We start from the raw sequence: 22343 nt of genomic DNA on the forward strand, positions 1-22343 counted from the left end.
CCAATGCATGTGCCTCCATGTGATTCAGAAAACAAGTGCTGATACGTCTACTGATATTGATAAGATGAAGTGAAACAGGACAAACGATATTAAGCAAAACTGTAGTCCTGCTGCTGAAAATATTAATCGAAATGTTACGATTGCCACTTGCGCATAAAATGTCATAACTTTGATCTGTAATTCCTCGTTATGAACACATTCTTCTTTGCATACTATTTATTCTTTTTTTATTGTTAACAGAATTGTTAAAGCCCATAGATAAAATCTGACTTGAGACAATTTATAAACAGCAGGAGGACAGTACATTTGGAAACATGTGACTGTCAGACTTCCTACAGTATGTTGATCCCACTGCTTAAAAGGGACATGCCATGAAGTAGTTTGCCTTTACCTAATTTCCTCAAGCTCTTGTCGCAAAAAAAGGAAAGAGTTACAACTTTAGGAGTAATAATAGTAGCAATAATAAAGACCATTCAACAGTGGACTGGTTTTTATAGCAGATTGTAAAAGAATGCTTATTTTTATGCTGCACTTTGTAACAGCCACAGGAAATACCAAGATTCTCAATCGGGAACAAAGACTGTTCAGTTACAGTCTGCACATTCAGAGTATTTGCTGCATTTGGAGTTTTAAGAGGTCACTTTTTTTTAGTTCTGTTGAAATTCCTCTTACCATATGATTGGTTGATAGTTAGACTGTTCACTCACTGGTAGAACTTGTACTGAAGCCCACTCTTTTTTTTCCCATAACTATTAAATAACCAAAATCCCATACTGGTTTCGGCACCCTTTTAATTATTTATTTATTAATTACAATGCAGAGGAACCAGGTTCTGGCTAGGATATCAGCATATCTGAGAACTCTACCGTAAGGCCATCCTTCAAACAATATTTTTCTCACAAATGGTCAGTGTGCCAACTTAGCTATTAGTGTATTGTAAACACGGTTGCTTTGAGGAAGAACACAGACTCCTATTAAATGAACAAATTTAAGTGAGCCTACACCCTTCTAGTTTCACCATACTAAAATGTTTCTCTTGGATAATTTTGAAGAGTATTTATTTACTGCAGCAGAAACCAACTGTTTTAGACCAGCTAGAAGTTTGTCATTGCTGACTTCTATATGCAAGTGAAACGAAGGAAAGCCTGTAATTGACAGGTGATGTCTGTCTTAAACAGCTGTAAGTTATTCAGACTGTCATTGTGCAATAGGATGGGCTGAGGCGGAGAGCGGCTCAGCCTCTCACATTCCTCTGTATCAAATGTCTTGTTTAGGTGCTTATAAAGGTGAGGGTCAACAGTGTAATGGAGGGAGCTCTGAAGATTTGGAGCAGGTGCTAACTTTCATGTAGTTTTCTTTCTGGTTCAGGGGTTTAGTTTTGTATTATTTTCTTAGATTTAGTGTGTTATACCAATTTCACCAGTTTTATCGGATACCCTCCTCTAACACCACAACACAATAGTTACACATGCTGAGAGCAATGGGAGTGGAGCAGCTGCTAGTTCCCCTTCCAGCTGCTTCTGTCTGACAGTGCCTGTTCCTGGATTCGCAGCATGCTCGGGCTTCACTGGGGTGAGATATATCACTTCTTTGTCTTCCCTCCTGGGGGCGAAACAATTCATGCCATCCTGTTCAGTGAACTAGTCTAGGTTGGCTGTAACAAGATTTCAGATTTCTAACTGTGTGCCAGTGCATTAGTCAGAGGTGGGTAATGGTTTTCCCAATATCCCAAAGCAAAAGTCATTTAAACTCTTCTAATGTATTCCCTGAGGCCTCATCATAAAGTGTAACCCTTTTATTTGGCTTTGTTTGTGGTACTGTAAAGTTCAGCATCATTAAGCTTCCAATGTTATCCACCTCTGCCGCAGCTTACATTGCTGATGTCTCGTAAACCTTTTGAGATGTTACCATCATATTTTAAATGTTATGGAATCTTTTTTTTATTTTTTTTCATTGTTATGGAATCACATCTAAACTAGTTTCACAATAGATTTCCTTTGTCAACATTTTAAACAGGGTTGTTGTGTGTGTGTGTCAAGATTACTTGTGGTATGAAGTATTGTTGGTTGAAAAGTCATTTGGTGCCTGTACCACTGTGGAGTAGGATATATATATATATATATATATTACTTGCTGGCACCTAATGATATTGTTTATCTAGGTTAGTAATCTTTTGTAATGAATGATCTGACTTTCTGGGAAGTGTGCATTGAAAATTTTCCATTTGGCATATCACCAAGGCAAAATATATTATTATAAGTGGGTGTAACGTTCTTGTGCCAGTCATGTCTGCAAGTGTAGCCTTTCTCAATTCCTGCTGCTGGCAGCTGTTTGTTATTTAACTAACATGCTTTATATGTAGCTGTGCAGGATTTGGATTTTATATATATATATATATATATATATATATATATATATATATATCACTATCACTCTGTTTTTACTGTGAATAAATTAGGCTTTGGAAATGATAAACACCCATAATGTTATATTATTTTATTCCTTTAGTCTTGTGTAGCTCTGTCACAGCTGTTCCAAAGTTTGCTTTCAACCCTACTGAAATAACTTGATCTAATGTCTTTGTGAGGCAGCTATCAACTGCTATTTTCAAAGGAAGTCCCTTTTTTGTATAAAGAATGGGTTAGGTTGTACTCACTAGCACAGTCATGAACTTTTTGTACCACATTCTCTACAGAATGTATCAGTAGTATTGAAGTCAGTTCTTCGGGAAAGGAAAACTAAATCATGACCCAGGACCTAAATAAAACTAAGTGGGTAGTGATGAGGTAGTTTTCTGCTGGTATATTTTATTTTATGAATCGCACTTCAGGGCTGTGCAATTCATATCGCCCGACGTGAACCTGGCATTTAAATGCAGCAATCTAGTAAAGTTTAAAAAAAATAAAGCGTCTACTTTGTGATCAAGTGTGTACTTGTTGGGATGTTTAAAAGAAACTTGAAGTTTTACTGTTTAGAAGCATTTTGAGACAAACAGGCCTTTTTAATTGGGCCTTTTCCATGTCCAACTTTTAAGCTCGGTAAAACGTGAATAAGAAAATATATCTGATAAATGCTATGGAAAACGGTTTGTCGACTTAAGAAGTTTTTACTCACATGACAAGCTTGCTCGCTAGAGGTGGTTTAATTTTTTACTTGCAGTTGACGTTTTATTCGGTGCATGGAAAATCATAACAAGTGTATTTCTGGTCTTAGCGCCCTTCTTCGCCTTTCCAGTGATGTCAGATTGTTTAATGTACATGCTCTGATGATAAAAACATGTTGGCAGACGTGGAGCAGAGAAGAAACTAAATTATTCAAATATAAACCAATCAAAAGTATTAGTATTTTTTTAAATGTATGTGTCACTGCCACAAATGTGCTGATTTATTTTCTCACTTATTCACTTTTAAAAGTGGGCTTTTGATTGGCTGATTTGGTGCCACTAGTCTCCTGAAACAGAGTTCCAAGCGACAAAGTGGTTATGTGTTCCCCAGCTTCAAAATTAAGTTCAGCAAACTGAGTGTTTAATTACAACTTGTCCTTTTTTTTCTTAATAAGAGCATCCATTTTATATACAGTATACACACATACTTTTTAAATGGCTTTATAATAACACAACTGTTTTTTTTTTTTCTTTTTTTCTTTCTGCTTATGCTGGTTAGTAGTATTCATCCTTGTACATTGTGCTACACAAAATTAGAAAACTTAAAATAAGACCAAAAATAGAATAAGCAACCTTTAAACTAGTGGGAAAATATGGGAAAACAATGCTGCAGGTTTTAGACCTTTACCATTGTAAGAAATTATTTGTATCATTTTTTAAACATCATTACGTACATCATTGCACACCCATTGCAGGTTCAGTTTTGCCATTCACGATGTAGATTTTTATTGTTGGTTTTGTGAACTGCATATGTGGTAACAGGGTCAAGGTTCATTTATTATTATTTATTTTTTTAAAGAGCTTAAATCAGTACTCACTAGACTGGCGAGCGAGTAAAAAAAAATTGTGGCAAATCATCTAGCGAGTATCTTTCTTGCAAATAACCTGAAAACTTAGCGACACATGCAAATTAGGCTAAGACATCATGAAATGTCAGGGGAATTCTCTGTGACTCGCTAGAATTTGCAGGGGATGGAAAACCATTATTTCGCCCTTATGTCGCTACTATTTTTGTAGCAGTTTTACTGAGTAACTTATAAACTCGCTCTAAGTGGCTGGAAAGCGCACTATTGATTGATTGTGTTCACTGTTAAATAAAACCCAAATCCTAGAAGTTTATAGTTTTTTTTTTTTTTTTTTTTTTTTGCGTGTGTGTTTTGTGCGACGGGGAAGTGGCAAGTAGATTTTGTCATTTTTGTCCCTTTTCAACAACTGTACTTCAATGACAACTTTATATTGCTGTATTAAATAGTGCTCCCCACACAGATAGATACTGTGATGGGTGCTCATTGTGTATCTGGACTGATGCTTGAGAACTGATACCTTTCCTTCTGCAGTCCAGCTCTGAAAGGCGCTGAACTGCCTGCACCCCTGCTGAAAAGTTAAGTGAGCAGGTGCTGAAACTTCTTAAACCTAAGAAGAAATCAAACACAAGCCAGAAGACTCGGAGCACAAATATACACCAACATTTTGAGGCATTTTTTAAACTATAAGTTGTCTTTAGAAAATCCTTAAAGGTTATGGGGTAAATTGTTTCCACCACAGCAAAGCTATTTGTTTAAATAAAACCCACAAGTATGCTTCCACCACAAAATGAAATCGTCATGTTCCAGGGCTGGTAGTTAAGTCCCATTTTTGAAAAGTTTAAATTTTATGGACCTGGTAACTTGATATTTAAAATATGTAGCATTGTTTCGGGCACCTGCACAAGAAAGTGAGGAGCTGTAAACGCACATAAATCCCATCAAAGAAGGCTTTGTGGTTTGCAGCGTTTGATACCACAATAACATGTTTTAACAAGCTCTTTGAAGTGTGTCTTTTTTTTTTTTACTTTTGAGAAACTTTAGAAGGCATCAAAAACAAACATAATGCTGTTATGACACACTTGATCTCGGTTCAGTTGTGTTTTCTAACAGTAATTCTTTCTAATGTTACCCTTTTTTTTTTTTTTTAATAATTTTAAAAAGTTTAATTGTTGAGGGATTTCCAGGGGTGCGTTTTAGGCTCTCAAACAGACTGAAAAGGGGTGGTTTTCCTTAGTGTTGGCAAAACATCTCAGGGTACATTTCTAATGGGAAGTAATAGAGGATTCCAATACAAGGGAATGAACAAAATCAGATTTGCACCACTAAACAAACCTGCTGTCACTGACTAGCTTAAAATAACCAGACACATTCACTACTTCTCCACAGGCATATTCATTAATTTCTGGGTTAATATAAATGTTAGTTTCCTGCTGTTTAGTGCGTAGAAAAAACTGTGTACTTAAGGTTAATGAATAAAGTGTGTTTGTATTTATTTATTTATGTATTTGTTTATTTTTACAGCACAAGTGGTTGAAAGTATGTTCCTGCGTTTTCTTTTTTTTTTTAATACAAGTTTCCTTAGACAGTGATGTTTATAGAATGCTGGATCTCACCAAGTGCCAAAGCAAATGGAGCTAAAAGTCAGCATACTGAATACAAATTTGGTGGCAGCTGTAGCTTTGTTGTATTTTTTAAAAGCCTCCTTATTTAAAATAAGCTTGGAGAGTAGTAGCAGTGACTCGGTTACACTCCTGCATCTGTTGTGTGTTTTTTTTTTTTAATCAGAAATGAGCATGTATCTTTAGGAATTTAGTAGTCCAAGGAGTGTTGTGGTAACAGGGAACTGAAGTGAATCTTACGTGCGCTGAACTGAACTGTTCTTTATGAGCGCTGTGTCTAGAATTCAGTCTGGTGACAGGAGATGATAAATCAACAGAGGTTCTTAACTGGGGAGGATTGAATTGTTTTAGTATGGATATTCTTAGCTAAAATGAATGTCAGACATAAAAATAACACTATGTAACACAATTTTTGTTCCTGGGTAGTAAGTGTTATTTCCTAATTGCTTATGCCTCAAAAGTATAGAAAATGGCTATTATTCCCCACAGACTTTGCTTTTGTGACCAGGACAGTGATATTTCAAAATATCACTATTTCCAATGGGAAAATTCTCACATAAAGTCAGAAAAAAACAACATATGAATCCAAATTAACATGTATTTATACTAAAGTAATACAAAAATGACTACAAAAGATTTAGAAGTGAGTAGTTTTTCGAGATTTACGATTATACCATTTTCTATACTTTTGAGGCATAAGCAATTAGGAAATAACACTTACTACCCAGGAACAAAAAAAAAAAAAAAAAAAATTGTTACACGGTATCATGTATTTGGGTGAAATCAGATAGCCCCTGGCTGACAGAATGCTACTTCTGGTACATGGTATGTGGACTTGGGGAGCTATTAGTAGTGATTATTTTGCTGCTACAATGGATTTAGCTACAGAGGATACTCCCAAATGACCATGTTGCAGTCTGGTTTTATGAACTTCAGCCATGGCTCGGCATACTTGTTTTTTTGGAATGAAAGTTGTTGTTCTTTGGCTAGCATAGCTTTTAAAATATTTTAGTTCTATATAAACAAAAGATATCCCCCAGACCTTTGTAAAAAGATTGTATGTTATCACTATGAAGCTGCGGTTAATCTAAAGGCCATACTAAATTTTTTTTTGTTGTTGTCAATTAATAGTGTTTGCCCTTGTCTGTTGGCTTTTATGTGATGGTACTAATTTTGTTTATGATTTTGTAATAACACACATTTATAACCCGTGCGACCACATTATTGTACAGTAGATTTAATGAAACATGCAACTCAATCTTGAGTGCACTGCTGTTGGCACTTAGTGAAGGAATCTGGAAGGTTATCGGAACTATAAATCAAAACCTATTATCTGGTATGCTGCCTCCACTGCAGTTTGTAGCTTTGGTTCCTTTAGCACTGTCTATTGCTGTATGTATAGTTCAATTTTATTATATTCTTCATCATGTCTTCACATTCAAATGCCTCCCTAGCGTATTGCTTTTCTACTGGTTTAGCAAAGTGGTAGAGTACTATGCTGTCTCTAAAAGATGGTCAGTCTGCATGCTGTGTGAAATATGACCTTCCATGGGTTAGTGGGTTGTTTACTTTTCCATAAGAAAAGTACAGTGTGTGCTCGAACAGCAGAACATTTTTCCAGAATGTTGTTTCTTATATCTTGGGAGGTGTCACTTGCGTCACGTATCAGAATAGAAAGCTTTGGTGAGTGTCCAGGACAAAAAAAAAAAAAAAAGTTGATTGATTGATTATAAAAAAAAAAAAAAAAAAAAAAAAAAAAGACTACTAAAAAAGATAACCGAGCAAACATTTTTGTGTTCTAGTATTGGCAACCCAATTTTATTTTATTACCATTTATTTCCCCACTGGCATTTTACTACAGTTTTACTGTATACTACCAATTAATAATTTAAGCATTAGTAACTGTAACGGAAGTTTGTGACTTCATCTAAATACATGGAACAAAACTGGATTATCATTTAAACAGCAATGCAAGTAATGTGCTGTCTGTAGACAGTTTAAAAAATTAAAAGTAATGTACTGTGTTATCTAGGACTGGTTTGCCCAGAGCCACAGAGTTTGTTCCTGTTGGTTACATTCTGTAATCTTGTTTGTTTAATACAACAGATAAAGGGAAACCCTTATGTAATTGTGTTCTTGGCCTTGTGGAGAGGGAAGCCTTTTTATTCTTACCATGATATGCTTCTCTAGCAGCCAGAAGACTGAATGGATGGCTCTTACAGCAGGGTCATAGAAAAGTTAAAAGCTTTTCTTACTTACCTGTACGGCAGCAAAGGGATCCCTGCACAGGCTACTTTTACAGGAATGGCTTTTAAAGATAAGAGCTCTTTTACTAAACTTTATCTGTTGGTAACATAAAACTTCAGAGCTGCTTGAAAATCATCAGAAAAAGTAATCTCCTTTTATCGTTTATCAGCAGTCAACAGTTACAACTAAGAAGTTTTGTATTTTTCAGTATTTAAAAAAAAACAAAACAACAAAAAAAAAAAAAAAAAACAGTGCCTATAGAAAGTCTACACCCCCTTTTAACTTTTTTCACATTTTGTTGGGTGAGTGCCTCAGAGTTTCTTGCATTTAAATGAGGATTTTTTTCCACTTATCTACACACTATACTCCACACTGTTAAGGGAACAACAGTTTTTATTGAGAAAAAAATATTATATTAAAAAAATTAAAACTGAAAGATCATAATTGGATAAGTCTCCACCCCTCTGAGTTAATATTGGTGGAAGCACCTTTGGCAGCAATTACAGCTGTGAGTCTGCTGGGATAGAGGTCTCTACCAACTTTGCACACCTAGATTTCGCAATGTTTGACCATTCTTCTTTACAAAACTGTTCAAGCTCTGTCAAGTTCTTTGGGGAGCGTTGATGGACAGCAATCTTCAAGTCATGCCACAAATTTTCGATTGGGTTTAGGTCGGGGCTCTGACTGGGCCACTCAAGGACACTTCCCTTTTTGTTCCTTAGCCACTCCAGTGTAGCTTTAGCTGTGTGCTCTGGGTCATTGTCATGCTGAAAGGTGAACTTCCATCCCAGTTTCAGCTTTCTTGCAGAGGGCAGCAGACTCAATGACTTCTCTGTACTTTGCTCCATTCATTATCCCTTCTATCCTGACAAGTGCTCCAGAGAACCATCTCCATAACATAAAGCTTCACTGTAGGGACGGTGTTCTTTGGATGATGCGCTGTGTTGGGTTTGTGTCAAACATAACACTTTGCATTTTGGCCAAAAAGTTCCATTTTAGTTTCTTCAGACCACAGAAGTTTTTGCCACATGGCTACAGAATCTCCTGTGTGTTTTTTTGTATACTTCAAACGGGATTCAAGGTGGGCTTTCTTGAGTAATGGCTTCCTTCTTGCCGCCCTACCATACAGGCCAGATTTGTGGAGTGCTTGGGATATTGTTGTCACATTGGCCATAAAAGCCTGTAGCTCTTGCAAAGTTGCCATTGGCCTCTTGGTAGCCTCTCTGATCAGTCACCTTCTTGCTCAGTCATCTAGTTTGGAGGGACGGCCTGATCTAGGCAGGGTCGTAGTGGTGCCATACACCTTCCACTTCTTAATAATTGCCTTGACCGTGCTCCAAGGGCTATTCAAGGCCTTTGATTTTTTTTATACCCATCCCCTGATCTGTGCCTTTCAACAACTTTGTCCCGGAGTTCTTTTGAAAGCGCCTTGGTGCTCATGGTTGAATTGCACTACCCAGCAGAGGGAACCTACAGAAACTGCTGAATTTATCCTGAAATCATGTGAATCACTACAATTTAACACAGGTGGAGGCCACTTAACTTGGTGTGTGATTTTGAAGGAGACTGGTTACACCTGAGCTAATTTAGGATGGCTTTTACAAGGGGGGGGTGGGCACTTATCCATCCAAGCTATTTCAGTTTTTAATTCATTTTCTACAAATTTGTAGAATATTTTTTTCACTTGGAAGTTGTGGGGTGGGATGTGTAGATAAATGAAAAAAACAAACAAAAAAAAAAGTTTTAATGCATTTTTTAATTCCAGGCTATAAGGCAAAAAAAAGGTGAACATTGTGAAAGGGGGTGTAGGCTTTCTATAGGCATATATATTTTTTTATCATTTAAGACTTGTTAATAATAACTGTACCATTAATTGGTATTATCACCATCTTAATTTCATATTCGATTATCGTATAGGCATTGTCAACGATAATTGATGCATTGACCTTTTTATTTTTCAAAATAAAGAACCAAACTTTTTAAACAGAAGATCCAATAACTAAAAACACAATTGTGCATAATAGTTAAACAAAAAGGCACAACTAATACTCAAATTAGAATACTCTCGATTTTATAAAAAAAAAAAAAGACAACTGAAAATAATATGCGTGCATATGCATCAGATGTCCCTTTAACATTGTAATAATAATAAAAAATACTATTTAACATAAGTAATTTCTATCTGAACTATGGTTGTCCATTACTGTTAACATTTTATGTCCAAAAGCAAAACATTTAAATTGATCTACAAAAATCCTGACAAATTTAACTATCCTACTAAATTCAGATTCTTTTTATATAATATTGCCATATAATCCAAACACAACATGCTTTGAAACAAAAGAAGGTAATCGGCAGATTTAATAGTTTTAAAACAAACAAACAAAAAAAGACTTAATTTTTAAATCAAGAAAACATAAATACAATAGGCCTGCTTCTGACTTGGCTTGTCCAACTCGAATGTAGAGGCCTAAAGTGTGTATCCTAGCAACGCGCTAATCTACCGTACTAGCACTAAAAGAAGCACACTCGCACACACTCAAGGTTTTAATGCAAATCGCCAACAGGAGACTTCAAATCTGAGTTCTAATTTGATGCATCAATTCACCAATATGTAATTGAAGCTCTGGAAATTAAGGACAGGTGATCAGTAATCGATGCATTGATTAATTGTTGCACCCCCTAATACCAACAATAATACAGAGAAAGTTGGCACATCTAAACCAATCAACTGTGATTAGTAATATGTCATTAATTGGTTTGTTGATTTATACATAGCATCATGCTTGAATCTGTTTTTGTTTTGTCAATGCACAGATACAACATCAGCCATCATGACAGTTTATTTTAATTTAGAACCATATTCTTCAAATGCCAAGTACAGTTATTCAAAATTAAACAGGTACACCTGCATGACAAGTCCTTAACCTACCAGCCTGTAATTGACATCACAACAAAGCGCATTTGTTGGTGCCGCAAACCTTTATTTAAAAAATCTACAGTAGCAGATCCTCTCTCAAGAAACCTCCCATGGTGTTTACAGGTTTCAACTCTCCCAGTCGATGACCATTAAGTGGTTCACTTTACTTGTGTCTGCTGTCTTGATGGCAAGCTGTCACTTTAAAGAATTACAGCAGCAAGTAATGATGTTGAACAGTGATGACATGTAGTCACCAACACAGACTCGAAATACAGTCCTATTAACCAGCTTGACTGTCGTGATGCAATGTCTTGGGTTGAACTCTTACAGAGATGTATCATAAGCCATATGTGCAGCCCCTTATGGACAGCGTACACAGACACAAACGTACCCAATTGCTAACTGTGCATGAAATTGCAGTGATGGAAGTTATTGACCAGATGTTTCAACCTCTCAATAAAAAAATTGCTTGTTACATGACAGAGTGAAAAATTCTCTGCTCTACTTTTATCATTCACGCTTTGCAGGAAGGGGTAATTTAATAGAGCCTGCCAGAGCTCATCATTGTCAGAACACTGACAAGCCCTTTGCCTTCTGGTTTCTGATGTCAGTAGTGACACATATTGATGAACAGGCACATATTAGTGTTCACATTTTGTTTTGTGTCTTGTGCAAGTTATTTTACCTTTCTAAAAAAAGGTATTATTGGTTAACAGGTTGACGGAGATATAATTGTCATGCTCTGGCCATCAGAAATCTGTTGATTTTAATGTATGTAGAAAAACTTGGTGCTTACTGTAGTGCTACCTGGAGGTCAGATACAGTGGCCGTCAAGGGAAAAAACACATTTTAAATTGTATTTGATTTGCAAATCTCTGCTTTTTGTGGAGAGAAAGGTCTGTGACAGCTGAGTTTACCTGCAGTGGATACCAGTCATTGCTTATTAAAAGTTCATACACCCATGCCTGCTTCATCAATTAATCCCTGGGATGTGTCTAGTGTCCTTGGAATCTGTTCAGTGAAATAAGACTACTCCTATAAGCTCTTGGTATTTTCACTTTAACTGCAACACGCTAGTTGGTTATATGAATTTACAGTGAGGGCATAACTCTGAATTCATTAAGCCCAGTGTAGAAAGGCATGTGATACGTATATAGCTGATCTATCGAATCTCGCTGCAGAGGATTTCCTTGTGTCAGATGCAAGGCAATTGTGCCTTGTGGAAGATTGTTACAGAAGAATATATGTTTAGCTTGCACTGCTTCAGAGCTCAGTTGTTGTTTTTGGAGGGGGTGGAATTGCTGTTTGGTCTAATGAATAAATATATCCACACACATACATACACACATACATGCATACACACCTCAGTTATTCTGCTTAATACAGGTGCTTCCTGAGATTCCACTGTGATTTCACACATACAGGTGAGGGTTGTGATTGATGTATTAGTAGAAATCTGTATAAAATACAGCACTTTCTGGTCTGGTTGGGGGGTATTTATATAACCTCCCGTCTACTCGCCTTGTTTCCTTGCATTTATTGGAGAGGAGTTAATAAAACACCCCCCACATGAATAACCCCCACCTCCTCCTGAAAATGGAGACTAGCCATAGTGTTAGACCTTCGTGTTCTATTTCAAAGTTGCCCTTTCTTGCATTATGCTTTGCATGACCTCACATTTCCACTCTCCTCTGTCGTTACCAACTAGACATTCCTGACAGCATGGTGCACACCAGTGGACCCCAATTCCACTTTTCTATTAGGATTTTAATTACAAATATTCCTATTAGAAACAAATATTAGCAAATGCTGTTTGCCTGGCTGTTTAACTCCCAAAGCACTTGACAATTAACTAACATGCCACATCAGAACTGTTTCTGTAAAATGGGACCAATTAATGAGAATCAATTCAATTAAATTACATTCTAAACACAGTTATGCATTTTTGTTAAAGGAACAAATATGAACATGGCCATTTTTCCCTCTGAGTGCTTCTCAAGCAGTGTTTGTTAGAATATTTGTCCTTACAAACATATAATTATTAACCATCTTACAAAAAAATAGCACATTTTAATAAGTGGCTTTTAGAAGCACTGAAACAGCATAATTATTGTCCCTTTGTCTTGCATAAGTATCCTTTCAGAACATTCTGCTGCAGCAGAATGGCAGGTGGTTAGTGTCGGGGGACATGCTGGGTCAGCTCTTTGACGATTGGTCCTCACATCAGCAAGATGTCATAATTAATAGTTAACAGCAGCAGCAGTAGAGGAGTCCAAGTGTGTCAATAACCATAAATCACACAAATGAAAAAAAGACAGGTCCCCTGTTGAAACATTAATGCAAAGCTTTTAAAAGGCTTCATCTGTGAGACTGAGCAATGTTTAAAACTGAATAACATTGAAGTATTTTCTACTGTGTGAAGATATATATATATATATATATATATATATATATATATATATATATATATATATATATATATAATCTGATTACTTACAGTGACGTTTATGTAAACAATGGCTCATCTAAACTGTTTTAAGTCTAAATTATAGGAACAAACCTGGCAAACTTGAGACTTTGTTTGTTTGTTTGTTTTTCTGAAACTCATTGTCTTTCCAAGATTTAAAAACTGGCGATTGTATTTAGATCTGCCACATTTTAGGTCAGATTAATAGACATGTTTCGTTTGTTTTCTTAAAGCAATGTACCCTTATACAGTAATTGGGAATTGTCATAGCCATATTAGCAGTAACAATTTGTGATAGAATGAGAACAGAAATAAAACTGATATGACCAGTAAGATTTTTTATTTTTTTTTGGAAGAGAATAAAAATAACGAGCAAGATATTTTTTAGCCAGTACTTTTTGTTGTTGTTATTCTTCTAAATCTTTCAGTTCAGTATGCTGCTTCATCTACTGCCTGGGGCAAAGTGCCTTACAGTGCTTTGCCTGCTGCTCAATTTCAGTGCTCCGTTCCACGATAATGAAACATCTAGGCACTAGGATAATTAAGATGTGACTAAGCATGAATTTCCATTGCAATTGTTTGACCTTTCCACAACCCACAGATAGTTCTTTGTAGTACTGACGCTATTATCTTTTATTCAAATCACAACTGGGAAGTGATTGTCAGCGGTGTTCCTGGATTGAAATTAATTGACAGAACTCCTAATTCTATTTAAGAGGGCGTTTACTTCTTGTAATTAGATGGTTTTATGATGGCTTCAATTGGTTGTCTTAGCAGAGGGAAAGTGAGATAAACCTGCTTTAAAAACCAATTAAACAGAACGTAATTTAGTGTGAAATACAGATAATGGTTCTACTACTGTAGATGTTCCTATGCTTATTAACTTTATTAAATTTATTTGCAGTCAGCCTAGTTTGGCTATATATTGTTTACTAGTATCTGCCAGTAACAAAATTGCAACCCAAAATGCCTTTTTTTTAATCAGTAGTTTTTGCAATAGTGAGCTGCCCAATACACAGGTTCCTGCTGTCCATTGTCCTCTGTGACAAGGATCTGTAATAGTGTGAATGGATACTCTTGAACTGCTCTTCCATTTGTGATAACTAGGTGAGGGAATTTCGCAGTATGAGTGCTTGTGATAAAGGTGATAAATGAGTTCTGTCCACTTTTTTTTGTTGGGATTTCCCAAATTTGAATAAACCTTTTAGGCAATTTGATACAACAATCTACTTCACTTTCTTGATGTATGTCAAATGTGTTTATAGTATGTACAATATAAGGTCCTGACTATTGAATCTCAGCTGAGCTACTGACTCTGTGTGAACTTGCAAGTAGTTTAGAGTACAAGTTTTGGGTAAAACATTTTTTAAAACAAATATTATTTTTTTTATTTTTTTTCTCACAATCTAATTTAAAGATACAGTTGCAGGAATTTGCATGTTGTGACATTTAATTTAATTCGTTTTTAGGCATTTGCCTTTTTTTAATGAGCAAAGCAAACATGAATGTTCAGATTTTTGTATACTCTAACAAAAGCTGGATAGCTAGGTAAATTGAAGTGAAAAAGTCTGTTTTTTGCTCTCTACTCACAGTTGATGCACGCCAATGTCTCAAGCTGAGGTGGAAAGGCACGGATGCTTTAGTAGTGATTTTGAGATATTATTATTATTATTATTATTATTATTATTTAATATAATATTAACCTGGTCATGCTGGTCTCCTAATGTTTGTGTTTTTTTTTTTGTTTTTTTTTTTTTATCCTGCAGTGGATGATTCAGCAGCCTCACAAGGTTTCAACGTTTTTGGGATGCATTGGCACTGATAAGTTTGGTGGGATCCTGAAGAAGAAAGCCGAGGAAGCCCATGTTGATGCTCATTACTACGAGCAGAGCGAAGAGCCGACAGGAACCTGTGCAGCCTGCATCACTGGCGACAACAGGTCAGCCTCTCCCACTCTGAGGGAGCGCCTTTATTATTTCCCCAGGATATAACCGAGATAAGGCTGTGTTGGTCTTTTATGTTTGTAAGCATTCTTTGATCTTGAGCAATTGCTTGTTTTTCACTACTGAAGCTGTACATTACTGGGGGTATTCAAAATTTACCTTTACCGGGGAACCCTATGTAATTTTTATAATTGCTTGTATCTAATGTGTGGTCAACACGTTTTTACAGGAATTCACTTTAAAAACACTATTCTGTCGCCTCTTGTAAACCCTGGAGAACCCATGCAAATACTTGCATACCCACCCTCATTCCTAATTATTATTTATTTGCAGCTCTGTTTTAAGGGCTGTTTTTAATTGCGTCATGAAAACCAAGATTCATAGCCACGTGTGTGACTTTTGAAAAACAATAAAACGCCCCTATTCATGGACGGAGACTGGGGGCATGTAGCATCACTGATAACAATGAAATCGGTTTTGTCTTCATCACCCGAGTTCGTTTTGCTGCTGACGAATGTTTGGGATTATAGTGGAGGCGATCGTACATCTATCCATGCACACATATATCACACATTTATTTCCATATCTCTCTAACTGCTTAGCTCATTGTTATGAAACTTGGTATTAATATTGTTTAGCTTAAGATACTGAAAATATCAGATTCTTGGCATATAGGGGGGTGTCTGTCTGTTTGTAGGTCACACTAACATTTTTGCATGTATCTGGAGACACTTTGATAAAAGTGGTTAAACTCATGTTCCATACAGAAGTGTATGTACTTCTGTTTTTGTTTTTTTTGCTTTTTTTGGGGGGGGGCTCTACTGTTTACTATTCACATTAAATTAGTTCACAAACTGCCCACCACATGTAATACAGTATATCTCTGTAGTGGAACAGAATGGGAGAAGTTAACCAAATTCAGTACCAATCTAACCTTTTATTGTTAATGTAACTGGGAAGTTTTATTGATTTACATTTAGACATGAACTCTTTTAAAGCTAGCCTTATCCCTGTATGGTCCTCTCTTCTCAACATGGGTTTCCTTTTAAAGGATGCAAGTGTCATCTATGAGACATTTTTTTTTGACAGCTGATGAATCAACTTTAATCAGAACTGCTAATAGCTTAGCATCCGCTAAACCACTTCTGATGGTTCATTGATGCCCTCCAGCTGTACACAAATATTATCAACAGGAAACCTTCATTACTACTGATATTTTGGAACAGTGTGCTACTAGTTTTGAAAAACATAAATATTCCTTTTGAAACCAGCATCATTTGTGTATTTATTTATTTATTTAAGAAAAGAAAATGTGATGAAAGCTACCTTTTCAAAATTAATTTGAACATTTTAAGGGTGGGGAAAAAAATCGGTACAGCATATCTGGCACATTGACTATTTATCCTTTTAACTTCACTGTTCATGATCAAATCAAACAGAGACTGTGTCTTGTCTCTTCTAAAGAATGGAACTAATTGACAAGCTGATCAAAGTCCATTGTGAAGATGTGGTCAGGGTTTGACTGATTGGTTTCATTTAATGAACATAATTATACAGAAATTAATTATCAATTTGAAAATGCAATTGGATGTATTAAAAAAACTTTAACATGTTACCGGATATAAGCAGCTTAACCAGGACTGCTTGTGCTGGTTCTATGGACCTTATTATATATATATATATATAATTATTACTATCAGTTACTATTACTATAAATTACTATCACCATGTCAGTGATTATACTGTGGCCACAATCTTGATAACGTATTTAGCCAGAGTTTAGATGCTCGGTATCCACCCAATCACAATCCAAGGAGCAGAAGCAGAAGAGAAATTCAACTCGCTCTGCAGAGTTCTTGTTTTAATCTTACTAAATGAAATGAGGCTTTCAGAAGGAGCTGAAACGTTCTGTACTGCCTCTCCCAATCTTATAGTTTAACCTCTACTTTAGCCCACCCTCCACCCTCAGTATTCTTATTGATTAATAACATGTTATTTTAAATAAATAAATAAATCTGGTGGCCATCATAATGGTTTCACATTTAACAATTGTTTATAGTGATTCTTTAAAAAAAAATTTATACGTATTCTTTTTATTTGGGGGGGCGGGGGCAGTTTCTGATTTTTGTTTATGCCAGAGTATATAAAACATGTACCCAAACAAGAAGCACAAGTATGATCTCTCTGTGTGTGTGTTGTAAGACTTGAGGGAACCTTTTTAATGTTTTATTATGCATAGTATGTTTTTTAATGAGATCTTGATAAATAAAGTAGTTATTTGTACTTGATTTTAAGTTAATACGCATCTCATTTCAGGTCCCTTGTTGCAAACCTTGCTGCTGCCAATTGCTATAAAAAGGAGAAGCATCTGGACTTGGAAGAGAACTGGAAGTTGGTAGAAAAGGCCAAAGTCTTTTACATTGCAGTAAGTAAACCGCTCAAATTGTGCAATGGGGTGGGTGCCTGGTTTGATATTCTCTAATTTTGTCAGCATATCATTAAGCATCCCCTAAAAGGAGCTTGTATGAGTTTTGTCAACCTGCCACCACCACACCCTGAGGTCATGGGACTTATAGCTACATACAGTGAGCTCTTATCTCGCTGTTTGGTACACAGTTGTATTCTTTAATTTTTTGTACTTGAGTTTCACTACCACATTTCTTTTAAACTCTGGCCATATCAGTCATACAGACCACATACTGTTGCATAAGTTCTTTGTAGTTGGTACACCGCTCTTTTCTCTGATTTTTGTCAGTATAAAGTTCCATTAGAAAGGATGTCAAATAGATATTAAATGTTTCAGTGCTAAAGTTTTTTTTTAACCTCTTGACCATATTATTGATTCAACAGTGTCCTTCCAAGCTGTATTGCATGATTATCTCAAACAAGTTCCATTACATGTCGTGTGCAGTAGAAATGAACCTTGTTACTGCCAAATTAGTTGTTTAGTCTCTGGATGGTTAAAAAAAAAAAAAAAAAAAAATAAAAAAAAAATTAAATAAAAAATAAAAAAAAAAAAAAAAAAACAAAAATAAAAAAAAAAAAAAAAAAAAAAAAAAAAAAAGAAAGTAAATAAAAAAAAAAAAAAAAAAAAAAAAAAAAAGAAATTAAAAAAAAAAATTAAAAAAAAAAAAAATTAAAAAAAAAAAAAAAAAAAAAATAAAAAAAAAAATAAAATAAAAAAAAAAACAAAATTTTTTAAATAAAAAAAAAAAAAAAAAAAAAAAAATTAAAAAAAAAATTAAAAAAAAAAAAAATCAAAAAAAACAAAAAAAAAAAAAAAAATAAAAGAAAAAAAAAATAAAAAAAAAAGTCTCTGGATGTATGATTGATATAATATTTTTCACATTTCCATTTTACTTTGTGTTTTTGTTATATGACTTGACCCTTTGATTGTGCTACTTGGGATAACTCACATTTCTGTTTATCTCTGTATTGTTTTAATTAATATTTAGGGAGTCGGGGTGTACAGAGGAGCGATCTCCTTAGTAATCACTACCCCCAAGAAGAAATCCACTTATGTTGGTCATAAGCCACATCAGTGTTGTTGTTGTTTTTGTTTTGTTCTACCCAGTAAAATATGCATTTACATTCATCAGTAGTCCACTGCTTTTGCCAGACAGCAGAACCTCAGAAAACATGGAAGTGAGTGAGACACCATAATACGCAGTCATAATTGTTAATAAAACCTGTCTTCTAATTAAAAGGCCCGTGAACACTATGGGCAATTTCTAAGTGATTTTCTGGATGATAAAATTTGTAGTTCACTCCTGGTCACATTTATTTCTGTGAGCATAAGCAACAGATTCAACAACTTAAACTGTAAAAAATAAATAAATAAACAAAGGTTTCCAAAGTAAGTTTTTCAAAGTGTGCTTTAGGCAGAATTAGAGTAGAATTACTCGTAATAATTTTATTTATAAAGGTGTACAATTATGTTGCTGTTTTCAGAGAAGATGGACTTTTTTTTTTATATAATATCCTCAGAGAAATGGAAATGCAGTGCTCTTTATCCAAATGTAGGGTTAAATTCAATAGACTATGTTTAGTACAGTAAGTGCCGTTTGAGATCCAGAGAGAAATGCAGTACAGGTGCACTGTTTTATTGAAGTCATGCCATCATTTAACTACAGCATAAAAACAAACAAAAAAAAACTTGCTTTGGGATGTGAAGTATAAGTATTATTTTAACATTGAACACACAGGATGTGGCGAGGGGAAAAGAAGTTTGTGCAGTTCGACCCCAGTTCTTTCTAGAGTATAGCAGTTGCTAGCATTTTACACCTGTCTATATTTATGATGTTTCCAGTGGTAATTTCCACTGGAAAGAGAGTCATCAGTGGGGAAATCGAAAATGCAGTTTCAGCTAAAGGACCACAGAGTTAATGTTTCCAGCAGACTGTTAGTGCACACTGCTGTAGGCCTCAACATGGCTGTTATTGATTCTTCTGCCAGGTAAGAGACTGGAACTTTATAACTGTCAAATGACTGCTTAAAAACAGAATAGAGATCTATAAAGAGTCATTCTGGGACCACTACATATAGTATAGGGTTTTTAATTATTTATTTTTATATAATGTTTTCTTTTTTTTTTTTTTTTTTTATTCTAAAACTAACTTGAATTACACCTGGACAGAAGATGGTATTGTGCCATTTGAAGACAGGGTTGTACCTCTCCTGATGCCAGCTTTGTTTAAAATAGACCCCAGCATCTTATTCCAAGGCAAGTTTATTTAATGTTCTTTGAGTTTGGGTGGTCTCAGTGTAAGCTGTTTAGCATAAGTACACATAACAGATCCGCTATAAATTGGCAACAATTTGGCCGCATCTGATCATAAAGCCCCCAGTATAAGTGTGGAGAAGTGCTTCAGCGGTGTTGACAAGGTTATAAAAGAATTGCATGCCCAGCGGCAGTCTCTGCTCTGGATTAAAAAAAAAAAAAAAAACAAGTATCTTATTTCGTCTACCCTTTTGGAAGTCAAGGATACTGCAATAATTTTGACCGCTCTTAATTTCAGATTTCTCTGCTTGCCACTGTCACTGGAGTAATTTGCATTTCATATGCATTATGGCATAGTTAGAACTATATTTATGGACCCCTCCTCTAAAACAGTCTCCATTTTAACCTTGACAAATGCTTTAAACATCTGAAGTTAGACGTGTTATGAATTGCCTGCTAGTGGTAGTAATAGTTTAATTTCCTTTTGTTGATTTTCCTAAACAAGTGATTTGCGGTATGCATATACTGTACTTGTTTTGCTTTAATCTGTAGATCAGGTTACAAACAAAATGCCTTAAAGGAATGATTAATGATGCTTGGCACAGGCTCTCAAGGTGCCTGCTGCTATATCATGTGATTGGATGAAAAGAGAATTATTAGAGCACTTGCACAGCCAATCGAGCAGAAGCAGAAGCAGCCATAGCACAGGGAAGCAGAAGTGCCATTTTTCACAAAGGAAATGTTGAACCTCTGCCAAATCTTTAGTGTCAGACTGTTGCTAGGAAATCAGGATCCTGAAGCAGTTCATGACAAAGTGAGTGATAACAAGAATATTCCAGATTTGTTTATTTAGTTATTTATGTACATCTGCCTGTAAATAGGCAACAGATAATGAAGAAAACTCACTGTTTTAATAATTGGCTATCATATAATATCTCTAATATTTATTTCAGTATTTTATAATTAACAACAAAAACACACACTTAAATAGCTTCTTTTAATAAATGAGTAATGGGTAAGGTTATTATGGATACTGAATATTGGCACTATGCCTTCCCATCTCCCTTAGACACACACATGCATGTAATCTGCAGTGTACTGCAGGCTTGTTTTTCTAACCATTGAGCAGTTTGCTCTGTAATTTGATCTCCACAGACAGATGCATTTTCTGTGGTGCCATTTTGAATACATCTTGTGCCACAATCGTCATTGGCCATAGTGAATAAAATGAATCCAAACAGATTTGATATAGTAAAATTATTCTCTTCAAAGCTGCAACATACACATTTGTAACAAAAATCAGTGGGAGCTTAGTGCCTTCATGCAGATGGTACTAAATGACCTGAAGGTCCCGGGATTCAAAGAAGAGCTGAGGAGTTAACAATAAATAGATATGTGACCTGTGAAATCTGTTCCCTTTCAATTTGAAGACGACCATCAACAATACTTTTGGGATATGCCTGCCACAGGTCAGATATTCACTGAGCATTTTGTGTCAGAGCTGCCGATAGGCCCCTCCGGGGAGTGACGTCCTCGGTCCCACTTACCGAGGGAATAATTAGTCACTCCACGGAGCTCACTTCCCGCAGTGAGAAGCAAAAGAGGAAGGTAAGATACTAACCTGTCCAAGTCTGTATGAACACGCTCTTACTCGAGTTTACTGGAGTTCCCCTGCTTTATTTTTTAAAAATATTAGTGGAAGTCGGCTTGCCACTTCCCTGGAATCGGTAGCTCTGCTTTTGTGAAGAAGAAGAATTAGACAACGTGTGCTTCCTCTACTGGGACCTGGTTCTACCTTGCCCCGCAGTTGAGTAGACTTCACTGGCTGTCTTGGACTGCCCATCTCTTGGCAGCTCATCCCGTACCTACTGTAGCTCTTGAGCCTGTGCTCCACTCCTGTGTACGCTGCGCGCTGCCCAGGTCTTGTGACTGCACGCAGTCAAGGTCAGGCTATCGCCCACGCTGCACTCCGGTGCAGCACCAGCACCGTGTGCTTTTGCATACTGCTCTTACGTTGCCTAACTGCAACCACTCAAGCCTGTGTATCCACCCCGGCGTATGCTATGCACTACCCCAGGTTGACCCATTTTCTAAAGGACGCTCGGCGGTTACATCCACCTAGAAGGGACATCCTCCCCAAATGGAGTCTAGATCATGTACTGGAGGCTCTCACTAAGGCCCCATTTGAGCCTATACATTCCATAGAAGTGAAACACCTCTCTTTTTGTTAGCCATCACCTCTGCCAAGCGGGTCAGTGAGCTACAGGGTCTGTCTGTGCACAGCTCCTGTATGCTCGTCTGGGGCGACGGACACGGTATTGTAATGCATAAAACCCCACATTCCTCCCAAGGTGGTTATGGCTTTCCACTTACATCAGACAGTGGAGCTAGAGGCTTTCCATCCCCCTCCTTTTTCTTCGGAAGAGGCTCAAAGACTAAACACCCTCTGCCCGGTTCA

The 22343-nt window shown here is 36.1% G+C and overlaps 1 protein-coding gene across 3 annotated transcripts in view; it reads left to right on the forward strand.

The window, feature by feature from the left end:
• LOC121326127 (adenosine kinase-like) overlaps positions 1-22343 on the forward strand; it is a 117921-nt gene that overhangs the window by 33998 nt on the left and 61580 nt on the right. For all 3 annotated transcript variants that reach the window (XM_041269303.1, XM_041269305.1, XM_041269304.1), the window contains exons 5-6: positions 14989-15161; positions 17482-17590. In XM_041269303.1, the coding sequence (XP_041125237.1) occupies positions 14989-15161; positions 17482-17590 (282 nt within the window). The remainder of the gene's footprint in view (positions 1-14988; positions 15162-17481; positions 17591-22343) is intronic.

The sequence above is a fragment of the Polyodon spathula genome, chromosome 13 (genome assembly GCF_017654505.1).
Source record: "Polyodon spathula isolate WHYD16114869_AA chromosome 13, ASM1765450v1, whole genome shotgun sequence".
NCBI lineage: Eukaryota > Metazoa > Chordata > Actinopteri > Acipenseriformes > Polyodontidae > Polyodon > Polyodon spathula.